The 12633-nt window shown below is 49.3% G+C and overlaps 1 protein-coding gene across 3 annotated transcripts in view; it reads left to right on the top strand.

Moving 5' to 3' along the window:
- Positions 1–220: 220 nt before the first annotated feature.
- ATP2A3 (ATPase sarcoplasmic/endoplasmic reticulum Ca2+ transporting 3) overlaps positions 221–12633 on the top strand; it is a 51579-nt gene continuing 39166 nt past the window's right edge. The window contains exon 1 of one of the 3 annotated variants that reach the window (XM_014888009.2): positions 221–410. In XM_014888009.2, coding sequence (XP_014743495.1) covers positions 293–410 — 118 coding nt within the window. In that variant the 5' untranslated portion in view covers positions 221–292. The remainder of the gene's footprint in view (positions 411–12633) is intronic. The other 2 variants (XM_088177082.1, XM_014888010.2) reach the window with 2 other exon arrangements.

The following is a 12633-nucleotide window of genomic DNA, read 5'->3' as shown; positions in this document are numbered from 1 at the left end:
GGTGTCCCTGCCATGGCAGGGATGGAATGGGATGAGCTTTAAGGTCCCTCCCAACCCTCGCCACGGTCCGCCCGGGGGCAGCGGGGACGGTTCGGCACCTCGGGGGTCCCCGCGGTACCGAGGGGGCGGCGCTGGGCCCCGGGGGAGGCGGGAGCGGAGCGGGGCGGTACCGGGGGCGGTACCGGGGGCGGTGCCGGTACCGGGGGGCGGGCGGAGAGGTGCCGAGGCATCGCCGTGCGAACGGCGCCCCGTGTGCCTCCTGCGCCCCCGGCCAGCAGCCCCGGGCCGGGGCATGGAGGCGGCGCACAGCATCCCCGTGCTCGACGTGCTCCGCCGCTTCGGGGTCAGCGAGAGCTGCGGGCTCAGCCCCGAGCAGGTCCGCCGCAACCGGGACAAGTACGGCCCCAATGGTCAGTGTGCGGGGCGACGGCACCGCCGTGGGATGCGGGGTGGGATAGGATGGGATGGGGCAGCGATAACGGGACACCGAGCATCCCTGCCGGGATCGGGGTGTGCAGCCGGGCTGTCCCCGCCGGCTCCGGGAAGGTCCGGGGTGCTGCCCTGGGTCCCCCCGGAGCATCCTCCCGGCCCCGGCTGTGCGGAGGATCGGTGGGGATGTGCCGCGGGACACCTGTTGATTAAGACAGTATTTATTTGCTTTAATTAAAGGCTAATTACAGCGGGTACGGGCGGCCAGGAACGTTGGCAATTAGCGGGGTGTTAATTGCGCTGGCGGAGTGACAGAAAGCGGGGAGGGACAGCCGTATCTCGTTACCAGGAAGGAAAGAGGGGAAGGGCTCGTTGGCTGTGGGTGACCGAGGGAAGCCCCAAAACAGCCGTGAGAGGTGTCCTGGGGGATCTCACTCGCCCCTATCGAGCTGTGCTGCTGTGGGAGAGGGAGGGGTGGTGGGGACACTGTCCGTGTGCCAGCCCCGCCGGCTGTCCCGGTGTCCCTGTGTCACACTGGCCCGGGGGACCCTCTGCGAGCAGCCGGGCATCTTCACGGGAGCGAGAAGGGGAATTTTTAAACGTGTGTTTTGAAAGTGTTCAGTGTGCCCAGGAGGGGCTGGCGGGGGTGTCTGGACCTACCCAGGTGATTTTAGGGTGGCTTTGTTCAGGCTGTGACCCAGGTCGGAAACAGGAAGGTTTAGGGTGGTTTGCTCCAGTGCTTTGGAATAGTGAGTCCCTTCTCAAACTTCTGCAAGGAGATAAGTGTGTAAACTCTCTCCTGGGTTCGAGCTTGTTGCATCTGCTTTTTGCTTGATCTTCGTGGATGAGGCTAAGGAAAGCCTGAGCAGAAGCTGGCAGGGTTGCTGTGCGCATTTCTGTTTGTTGGGAGGGCTGCGTTAGGTGGGATCAGAGGGCTGTGACTCCTCCAGCCCTGTGAGCAGCTGTCCTGTGCTGAGCTGTGCTCAGGGCCCCCCATCCCAGCAGTGCTCCCTGTCCCAGGCAGCCTCAGCTCCGTTCCCTGAGCCAGGATGGGCACGGCTGCACTTGGGAGCTCTTGCCACAGAGCACCTGCACAGGCTGCAAGCCATGGAGCATCACATCTGCTCCTGTTAGGCCTGATTTTGGAGAAGGGCAGCTGGGGACCCTGGCAGTCTGGTTAACGGGGAGGAACCTCTCTGCTTTGGGGGCTGAAGGCAAAATACATCCTTAATGCAAAATACACCCTTATCGTACAGGTCAGGTGGTTGGTCTGATTTCAGGGTACAGTTGCAGCCAGTTTCTGTGCCATGCCCTGGCCCTGCAGGAGCATGTGGCTGAAGGGTGGTCTGTGCTGGGGTGTCACTGATGGGCATCACCTGTGTGGGGCTCCTGGTGGCTTTGTCCCTCTGTTTGCCCAAGTGAATCACCATCACTGAGTCAGGCGTGTTGGCTGCTCAGTGCTACCGAGCTCTGCCTTGAAAAAGGGAGCACAAAGCTGTGACGTAGGTGCAGAGCAAAGGGTTAGTGGTGGCAATTAGTTTGCCTTTAATTTTTTTTTTCTTTCTGCTTCCTGCTCTTGCAAGCAGTGGCTCTGTACTCTCCTCGCTTGGCAGTTTTGTTTCCCATGCACCCCAGCATTGGGTTTCTCACAGGCTGTTGGTTCACAAGAGCTGCTGGCTTTGGGCTGTCCTGTGCCTTTCACCTTCTGCAGCTCCTGTGCTGCACAGCTCGCAGCAATGTGCCTGAATGCTGAGAGCAGTGATGTGGGCAGGGCAACCCTCAGTGAAACGTGGTTGAAGGTTTTTAAGTATTCTGAATTTCTGCAATTTAGTATTTATATTTTCCTCATGGCGCAGCTGAGACAGAGACAGTTTAGAACAGCTTAAAACCGTGCAGATAGGGACCTGTGTGGTTTCCTCGGTTTAAAACCTTGATTTTAAGCAAAAAGTAGGGTTTTTTCCAGCATGGTGAGAACTTGCAGGTTGTGTTGTGGCAGCAGGCACCAACCTCCTTGGCTGTGCTGGGATACCCTTGGCTGTCCTGTTCGGGAGAGCTGCTTGGGATGAGGATGCCACAAGGGAGCAGCTTGGGACAACGAGCTGGGCTTGGAGATGGGCTGTATCAAATTGCATTTCAGTTTAGGTTTAATTTAAACTCTGGCAGCAGAAGTGTGGGGCAGTTTGGTGACTCGTTTGAGCTCGCACAGAAGGGGAAGAAAAATCTTGTGTGGCTCGAAGTGCAGAGCAGGCCTTAAGCTCCAGCTACTTTCATTTTCGCACCCTCCTGTCTCACATTCATTCATTTCCTTCTAATCTTGAACTCCAAACTGCCAGTGTGGTCGTGAATCACAATCTAAAATACATCATCTTTCTGAAAAACTGCCTCCTGACATGCTTCATGGAGCTGCTGGCTGCTGCTTTTTTATTGCATTTAAAAAAATACAAGCTGCAACGAGCTCTGACGTTAAGTGAGAAGCAGCCGTCATTGGTGTGACTGATATAAAATTATTTTATTTTTTGGGGGCGGTATTCTTTTGGAGCTTAAAATTATTTTTTTCAGATCCAGTGCTCACAAACACATTTGCAGGAGGAAACAGAGAGCAATACTGATTATTTGGTATCTCCAGTTCGTGGCTGGGGAGCCAAGCAGTGTGGTACAGATTACTGGAGTGGAAGAAGATATTTCTCCATTAGGAAGAGCTTGTTCTTGTTTAAGCTCTGTCATCAGTGCTGTCAGCATGGCCTTTCATTTGCCAAGGAAACTGGAGAAGCCGCAGAACATTTAGGTCTCACCATGGCAATTCTGAATCTCCCAAGTCAATTTTAATTAATAAATGCTTTGGATGTCTCACATGTGCCTGGCAGGTGTTTCCCTATACCTCATCCCATCCACCAGCTCCAAGCTCCACAGGTTGCTTTTAGTCCACAAAACTTAAAAAAACAAACAAACAAAAATAACCAAATGCACATCTGTTATTTTATAACAGACTGAGCAGGAGGGTAAGGGCATGCAAAAATTTTCCTTCCTAAATGTAAAACCAGGGACACAATTTCCGTCAAAATGATTTGAGTTTTGCTAAGGAACGGCAGATGTAAACAGGAGTTGCTTCGTGGACAGACAAGTGATTTTTTTTTGTTGTTTTAAATATAGCTCTGATTTCTCTCTTCTAAATGGATTTCTGAGTGTAAATGAGCATACATTTCAGGCAGGATATTGCTGGCATTAATGCGTATGCATAATTTTATTTGCTCCATCGGTAACCTAAATGGGCTGTGAATGTCAGCAGAGTCAAACTCGAGGCTTCAGCATAGGGGTGTTTATCTCATCTCGTGTTTCATCTCCTCTGACTCTGAAGCAGAAGCCCTGCTGTGGTTGGAAACTCAGCTGGGCAGGGCCATCGTGCCCATCCTCCCTCCCTGGGGGCTCACCCATCCTCTTCTTTACCTGCCCTGCTCTGGGGTGACCCCACCACGATGCTCTGCAGATCCCATGCCTTGCTGAAGGTGCAGTGTAGCTGTGCCCAAGTATTACTCAAACCAGCTTCAGCACCGGCTCAGCTCAAAGCCCACCAGCAAATCTTCTTGTTTTGTCCCCACACACCTCCCTGTGTCTCTGTAAGCCTCATCCAGGATCCCCAAATCTTTGTGTTTGTTTTCCCATGTGCGTGCTGAGCCTGCCTGGGCGGGAGGAGGAGACATCCCCAAGCCCAAACCCAGCCTGGGCTGTGCTGCTCCTCTCCTCAAACCCACCAGGGCTCATCCTCAAGGAGCTGGCAGGGGCTCTGAGCCCCTGTTTTTGCTAGGAACAGCACCCATGTACGATTTATTTCCATCCTTTTCCCAGGGTGTGTGTGTACATGCCTCTGTGTCTGTGCGTACTCCGCCTGCAGAGCGGGGCTTGACGCTGAATTAGCTGCTGGTGGTTGCTAACGAGCCAAGGTTATGCTCCAGCTCTCTCCTGACAATAATAAAAACAACCAAAAAAAGAAGAAATAAAATTTCTATTTCACGCTGAAATATTTGAGGTGGCAGTAAGGAGAGGAAAAGCAACATTTTCTGACTCATCAAACTCTGCGCTCTGTTCCTCTGTGCATCGCCCACCTTTTCCACCCCCGAAACACACGCTTAACAGTCTGATTCATAAACATGCTACGGGTTGTGGGGCTTTTTTTTTTTTCTCCTCCTCCAAATCCTTTCCCTGAGGAGACATGCTGAGGCATTCAAACCTTGCGAGTGCCTTCAAATTTGGGGAGAGACTACACGAAGTTTTTGTAATTGGCAAGGAAACTTTGGGGCTTTCATCTCTGCGCCATCCTCTGAGGTTACCTGCATTCACACCTACCTTTAAAAAACACTGTGAATCAAGAGCAGTGTTCAGAAAAACTGACATCTGCTATCTAAATGCTGCAGGAACCAGGAAAGGAAGATTTGCAGGGCAAGAAGACACAGAAACTCAGCTGTGGGGGAAGGGGCTGTGCCTGCAGGTCTTGTGTTTACCCCTGGGGTTGGTCTGCCTTGTGGCACAAGTGTTATTTCATGAATATTTTTATTTCATTGCTGGTTTTAAAGCTGAGGGTGATAGAGCTGGTGCTACAAAACTCTGATTTAAGAGGAGCTGCATGCACTGTGGATGCCCAGATGCTGGCTTGGGATGTGCTGCTTCCACAGTAAGGGGCTGGAACGGGTCCTCCAAAAACACCATTAGCAGCAAAATACCCCCCTTCTCCCAGGGTAATCCTTTTCCCCGGTAATTCAGGTGTCTCGTTTGAAGTCCCTACTCCAGCCAAGCATTTATGGCCGTCCTAGAGTCATGCATGCCATCCCTATGTAGTCACACCTCTGCTCTTTGCCCTTTCAGCACCATTGATCTTTCTGCATGTTTTAAGCCTTTTCTTATCTCCAGATCTGATTTGGATCTGGGTCATCTCCTCCCAGGGTAAATCCCTGAAAAATCTTATTGATATTTATGTTGCAAGTAAGCTTTCCTTTTTAAAGCTTCCCTCAAACCCATTTTTCTTGAGTAAAAAGCATCACTCCATGCCTGGTGTTGCTGTTGCTTTCTTCTTCCCAAGGAGAATTTTAATTTTTGAGAAGCATCCAAGTTGCTGCCTTTTCACTCTGTGTTTGATCCGTTCCTGCAGAAGGGATGGTGTGAGAACAGGAGGCTCCTGCCCGTGGGTTGGGTCTGTCCTGGCACAGCCACAGCCCAGGTGATGCCTCTGGCATGGACCCCATGGCACATCCCTGACGAGGGCCAGGGCTGCAAATGCTGGCACAGAGCAGGGCTGAGCAGACTTGAAGTGACTTAAAGCAGATGGTTGTTGTTTCTGCTGGGACAGCTGGCCTGGGCAGCACTCAGGACCATGGCTGGTCTGCATCAGGGATCTGAACTGGCCATCAAAGGGCATCAGAAACCTCACAGGGCTGCTGGTGGCCTCGAGGTGCTTCTATTTTCATAGTCTTGAAAAATGAGGTGGTTTAATGCTTTTTTGTGTGCTCAGACCTCTGCAGGAGCCAGCTTTGATTCTTCTCCCACACACAGTGCTTACAGTGTTGGGATGCTGATACCCCTCCAAAATATTGTTGGGGGTTTTTTTTAGGGCTATTTTTTTAAGCTATGATCCAGATGTTGAGTGTTCGCGTCCTGTGCCTTTTTCCCAGCTGGTGCTGCCTAATCCTGGGGAAGGGGCTCCTCCCTGTGAGGCATTGCTGAGGCTGGACCAGCCTCAAAACCCTTCTCTTGGTCCATGGAGCTCACCTGGAGGGCCAGTGGATGCTTCATCCCTGTTAATTTTTTCAAGGCTGTTGAAAGAAGGACTGAGAAGTTAAGAGCAGCACCTGGGCTGTATTCCATGGGGGATCAGAGCAGTAAAAGCAGAATAACAAACTTCTTTGGGCAGGGAATGCTGGACTTGCAGCTGCTGACATTGCACAAGGATGCTCTAGAGTTCCTACTTGTTACTTTTGATGGGAGAAGCCCATCAGGGCACTTTGGCAGTGCTCCCTGCCCAGTCCCTTGCTTCTCTCTGCTGATCATGGGCAGTGGAGCTGCAGAGATGAGGCTGTTTGCTCCTGGGCTGGCTCTTCTGTGGGATGTGGGTCAGTGCAGTAATGGGCTGGAAGAGTGTTCCAGAGGGGAGGCACTGGGAGTGGGATGTGGACCAGCAGCTGAGCAGGGTGATGTTTTCTGGCACTGCTGGCACTCGTGGTCTCAGTTACAGGGTGGAAATACTAAGGCAAGTCATGATTATCAGAAGAGTGTTGGGTTTTTCTGCTTGCTTTTTTATCTTTTCTTTGTTTTTTTCCCCTTTTCACCTCCCTTTTTCCCCTTCCCCTGGTTCTCATGTAGCACACGTGGGTGACCTCCCATGGCATCTCAGATGGGGTGAAGGCAATGCAGGCAGCCCCTCAGTGGGAGCACCTTGGGCAGGAGAAACAGTTGATGCTGAGGGCACTGGGATGGGTGGAAGGGATGGATGGATGGAGGAGAAGGGGCCTGTGGCTGCTCTGGGTGAGTGGGTGGCAGCAGGACAGAGCTGGCTGGGGGTTCAGTCCAACCCAGTGCAATATTAATGCACAGAAAGCTCAGAAAGCACCAAACCCTCAGCCCGTTTATTATTCTGCACCTGATAATTTTTTTTTTTGTGCTGTTGTTACTCATGATCTTTTTTTGTATTTCAGTGCTGGTAGCATTGGAAGTAGAATAACCTATATTATTATAACAATAACCTATATTTTAATAAAATCCCTGGCTGCTCAGTGGAGCTGCTCTTGGTACCAGTTACCTCGCTGGAAAACAGGTAGCAGAGATCTGGGCTGGAAGTGTAGAAATGTTGAAAAAACTGGAGCCAAAAAGCAGTAGAGAAAATTGTGGTTACTCCAGTGTTTCCATGACGTGAGCACGCACCGGAGGCTCCTCCGTGGGCGTTAACCCCTGGCAGGCAGGGCTGCAGCAGCTGCTGCTCCCCTGCATCCCTGCACTGCCTGTGAGGACAGAGCTGCTCAGGGGGCTCCCTGTTCCCGTCAGGATTAATGTGATGGCTCCTCTCTCTCCACGCTGTGGCTCTCTGGGTGACTGAGCCAGTCCTCTCCTCAAAGAAGGGTCACATCTCAGTCCAGTGTTGCTCTTTTGAAGAGATGCTGGATTAATCCTTGCCAGCGATTAACCTCGTGTCTATAACAAGCATTTGCTGGTTTGCTCTGGGAGCCTCCCAGTTTTTGAGGTTTGGCTGCTCATTATCACTCTATAAAAACCTTTTCTCTTTCTCACCCGCAGAGGTGGCAAGTCTGTGGTCAGGCTGTGGTTTGGTGGTGATCCCATCTGCCCGTGTGCTGCCTGGTCCAACACATCCCTGGACATTCAGGACATGTGGTGGCATCAGTCTGTGACCTGTGATGGCTGAAATCTGAAATGTTGTACCTCTTGTTAAAGTCTAGGTCTGTAGTAGTCCTAAACCTAAGTGTCACTGCTCTGATCATCAGAATCCTCCTAAAATTTAAATGCTCAGAAATCTGCTGGATGTGCTGATGCAGCTCCTGGCTTTGTACCCTCTGGTCCTACACGACCCCATTTGAGATGATATACACACACTTATATATCCCATTTGAGATTTTATATGTATGTCCCATTTCAGATTATACATAAGTGCTCCATTTGAGAGTAACATGTCCAATCTTGAGATTTATATATATATATACACATTTACATATCTCGTGTTTTTCATTTGAGATTGTGTATGTATGTCCCATTTGGGATTATACATAAGTGCTCCATTTGAGAGTAACATATGTCCAATCTGAGATTTTTATATATATACATACACACACATATATATATCCCATTTGGGATTTTATATACGTATACAATTTCCCATTTGAGATTGTATATATATATATATGTGTGTGTGTCTTATTTGATAACCAACTAATATAACATTAACACACATAACACATATAGATTATATAGATGTAGATGGATATAGATGTAGATATAGATATATAGATATATAAACATTTCCCCCCACGCTAACATGTGCAAGTCAGTGTTGTGGGACAGCTTCGAGCAGAAGAGCCGTTTTTGGAGGGACAGTGGAAAGCTGTTTGTCCTGTGGGGAGTGGCAGGTCCGTGCTGGAGGTGGCGGCTCTCGAGGACGAGTGGCAGGGCGGTCCCTGGTCGGAGGTGCGATGTTTTGGGGAGGAAATCCGCTCCTTGCTCTTGCGTGTCCCCTGTGCCCCTGGGTTCCTGCCCGAGGTATTTTTGCCTCGGGTGTTTCCTGCTATTTAAGCGCTCCGTGTGTTTTGAAGCCAGGCGGGGGGAGGGATGTGAATTCCTCCGGCTGTGCCGGGGATGCTCCCGTGTGTCCCCAAAGCCACCAGCTGGGAAAGCTGTCCCTTGTGCTGGGACCGGTCCCGCAGCTGCTCCTCGGGTGATGAATAGCCAAAACGCACTTTTTTTTCCCCTTGTTTTTTTAATTATTTTTTTTCCCCTTGTCTGTCTGGATAAAGCCCCTGGAGCGCTTGCAGAGCCGTGCTCAGAGCAAATGCACGGCTCCGGCTTTTTTTGTGTTAGATATGTGCTTTATTATACAGGAGAGCTTCTTGGTTTGGTTTTGTTTGTTTGTTTTAGGGTTTTTTTTAAAGTTTTTTTTTTTTTTTTTTTTTTTAAGATATTTCTTCTGGTTTGGAAGCAGCTTTCCTTGCATCGGTTGGTGATAAAAAAATAAAAATCAGTTGTGTTTTCTTTGGGAAGGCTGTGTGGGTGGGGGAGATTCTCTCTTCTGCTTCCTTTGCCACGGGCGAGTGAAAGCTCGAAGATCCTCGAGGGGGAACGAGCCGAGCGCTGGCCCCGGGCTCTCTGTCAGTGGCCACATCCCCAGGGATTTGCCCCATGAAACTCCGGCTCGGCTGGAGTTTGGCAGCAGGACCCGCCTGTTCCCGGGAGAGCAGCCGGGGTCGGGATAACCCTGCCTTTACCTGCCTGTTTGCACTTTCCTTTTTCCATTCTGCAGCCTCCCGAGTCAACAGAAGGGCTAAATTAAGGAATATGTGGGGAGTGAGTGGAAAAGTAAAAATGAGAAAGGCTGGCTCAGCAGCACAGGGCGGGACAGGGGAAGTGATGGAGCTCTGCTCCAGGCACAGAGGGTTCCCCTCGCCTCAGCTTTGGGGTTTCCTTTGGGGTTTTGCAGTTTTCCTGGGCTTTTCCATGCTTTGAGAGCCAGGGATGTTCTCTGCTCCCCTCCAGAGGGGACTCTGCAGTCACCCAGGAGAAGGGGCTGCTCTGCAGTGCTGGCTCAGGCCCCTTCTGGGGTTCCTCTTCTGTTTATAAAGCCTAATTCAAATTATTCTTCCCTTTTTCACACAAATATATTTAGATATCCCTTTGCATAGATATACATATATAAGAGTTTATCCTTATGTGTGTTGGTATCATGTATGCATACATGCATGTATAATATTTCATCTTTATAGTCATGCACACAGATATTACGTATATTTGGAAGGAGATTATGAAAAAACCCTAGAAGGGACTCATATTTCCAGGGATCTCCGAGTTTCTCATTCCAGGAAAGGAACTCCTTCAGCTACACAGAAATGTGTGATCCTCAGAGAGTTCATCCATGAAAAGCTTTAATTGTCCAACTTGCCCCTTTTTCCCATCCAGAAAAACAGATCTTTTCTATCCTACAGAAATTTTTTTCTTCTGATATAATCCAAACTAGACTTCATTTTCCATGAAAACCCATCCAAGAGGATTGCTGAAAATAGACTGTTCTCTGAGAACAGATACCAGAAAAAGCAAAGGGAGGGCTGGGGGCAGGTCATCTGGGGCAAGGAGTTCTGCAAAATAAATTAATGATTGATAATCTCACTTTGAGTTAAAAGCAGCTCATTAGCACCGTGTGGGTTGAGGGATGCATCACTCTGAAGATACACTGGATGTTTTTTATCATCCTGATTTTATTTATCATGGGAGATGGGTTGGGATGGGGTGCCACGTTCAAACTTCGATATTCCCCACAGGTTTGCCATGACAGAAGCATTTCCTCCAGAAAACAAACAAATGGAAAAAATGCTCCAAGCCAACTCCCTCCAGACCACAGCACACTGAGGCTGGAGTTGAATCCATTCAGCCCCGAGCTTGGGGCAGGGAATGTTTCCACCCCAGTGTTCACAGTCTGGGCTTTCATGATCCATAAATTCAGAGTTTGTGCCCTGGGGCTTGGCTGCAGGCAGCAGCAGGATTGACTAAAACACATGGATGAAAACGTATGGATTAAAACACATGGATGAAAACATAGCAATTAAAACAAACAGCTTTTGGAAGGGTCAGGGCGAGCAGGTTCCTCTTCTTGGCAGGGAAGGGGAAAAGATGCAGTTTGGATTTAAAAGCAATATCCTGTAGTTCTTCTTGGCTTTTTTTTCCTTTTTAAAATTAATGCTGCCGGTTCTGGGCTTTGTTTCAGTAACTTTAGTTATATTTGTAATGTAATTTGTTATTTCTGTTTCTTACTTACTTTAATTTTTTTGTTTGTTTATTTTCCAAGACATACAAATGTGATATCCTTAATGGTTGCTTACAGCCTCGTGGAAGTTGCTTTGTCTCAGTGTAAAGGGATTTTGGAGCTGGTTCTTGGGGAGGCAGTTTTGCTGTCCCCCCACTGAGCACAGCAGCTTTTGCTGAGTTCTGAGCAGCATCTCTCCTCCATATCAAATACATCCCTTTGGAAAAATGCATCCTAGTCTCATTTTCTTACCTGGAGTCTTTTCAGCTCAAATGTTTTTAGGAAAAACAGTATTTTTCTTAAATCCTTGGGGATTTTCAGAAAAAAAGTCCCAAGCATGGTCCCACCTTGTTCTTTCCCAATTCTTGCAGAATTCAGGTGAAAGGCTCAGCCCAGTTTTGGTTCCTCCCCGGGGTGTTTGAATCTTCCTGGGGCTGGGCACTCTGTGAGCTGACCTGGGGCATCACTGGGGCTCCTGGCACTGCCATCTCTGCAGCTCCTGACTGTGCTTGGTTTCCTAAACTGCTGCCCAGCACTGCCAGGAAAATGTTATTAAGTTTTCTCACTGGGTGTTGGAGTCACTGCAGTGTGCCTGGAGGGGTAGAGATCCCCCCCTGCACTGTCCCCTGGCCTGGCTGGGGCTTTTTGGTCACTCTGCTGGGTCTGGGGCATCTCAGGGATGTGGGGAGCAGCCAAGGGCAGGAGGCTGCAGCAGAGCCCAAAACAATGAGAAAACATTACTGGCCAAAAATTCCCAATTTACTTAACACTTAGCTGAAAAAATAGGTTTAGGGTGATAAAGGAGGAAATAAAATGATATTTCTAGGGTAGAAGAAGAGAATATATTGAAGTTGCAGCATGTCCCTTGGTTGGGGTTGTGGTAATTTTGGCAGAAGGCTCCCAGATGAGGCAGAGTCACTCCCTTGCCTTTCCCTGCAGTTATGGAAAGGGTCTGCTTGAAGCAGAGGTAGGAAGAAGCCAAAAATACCCAACACGACCCCAAAACTAAAAAAAAATCCACCAAACCTTTAGCTTTATTTTCTTCAAGCTCCTGTAGTGGTTGTGGGGTTTTTGGTTTGTTTTCTTCTTTTTCCAGAACCGTTACTATTTAAATGCAGATTTTGAGCTTTTCCACTCGGGAGCCGGAGCTGGAAATTCTTTCCACTGCGTTGGTGCAGGAGGGAACAAACCGCTGCTTTTAGTTTGCTCAAATAATCCATCCCTGGCTGGAGCCACGGGTTTCCTCCTTCCCTCCCACTCCCAGAGCGATCCCAGGATCTGCTGTGGGTGCTGATGGGAACAGGGCTGAGGGGACATCGCTTGGAGTCCCATTTCCCTGAGGTTTTTCCTTTAAATTTCTCCAAGATTTTATTCTTGCAAACGCCACGTGGGCACTGGAGCAGCAAGCCCAAGTGGCAGCTTCATTTTTGAGAGCAAAATGGGCAAAATCTTCTGTCCTTATTTTTCTGGCATTAAGGAAAGGAGGTGGGATATTGGCAGGGAACCAGTTTGCTTTTCAGTGTGGCATGGGAGGAGGATGCTCAGGGCTGGGCAGAGTTTATGGCCCTGTGCCAAGACCCCCTGAACTGCAGTGAAGGGAAGCTTGTGCTGCCCAACATTTTGAGGATTTCCTAGAATAAAGGGAAGTTTAAAATGAGATGGGTGAGGCTTTCCTTATTTATTTTACACGGCTTCTTGGACCA

This window comes from Sturnus vulgaris, chromosome 21 (assembly GCF_052056855.1).
Source record: "Sturnus vulgaris isolate bStuVul1 chromosome 21, bStuVul1.hap1, whole genome shotgun sequence".
Classification (NCBI taxonomy): domain Eukaryota; kingdom Metazoa; phylum Chordata; class Aves; order Passeriformes; family Sturnidae; genus Sturnus; species Sturnus vulgaris.
This window is presented reverse-complemented; position numbering and strand designations above follow the sequence as displayed.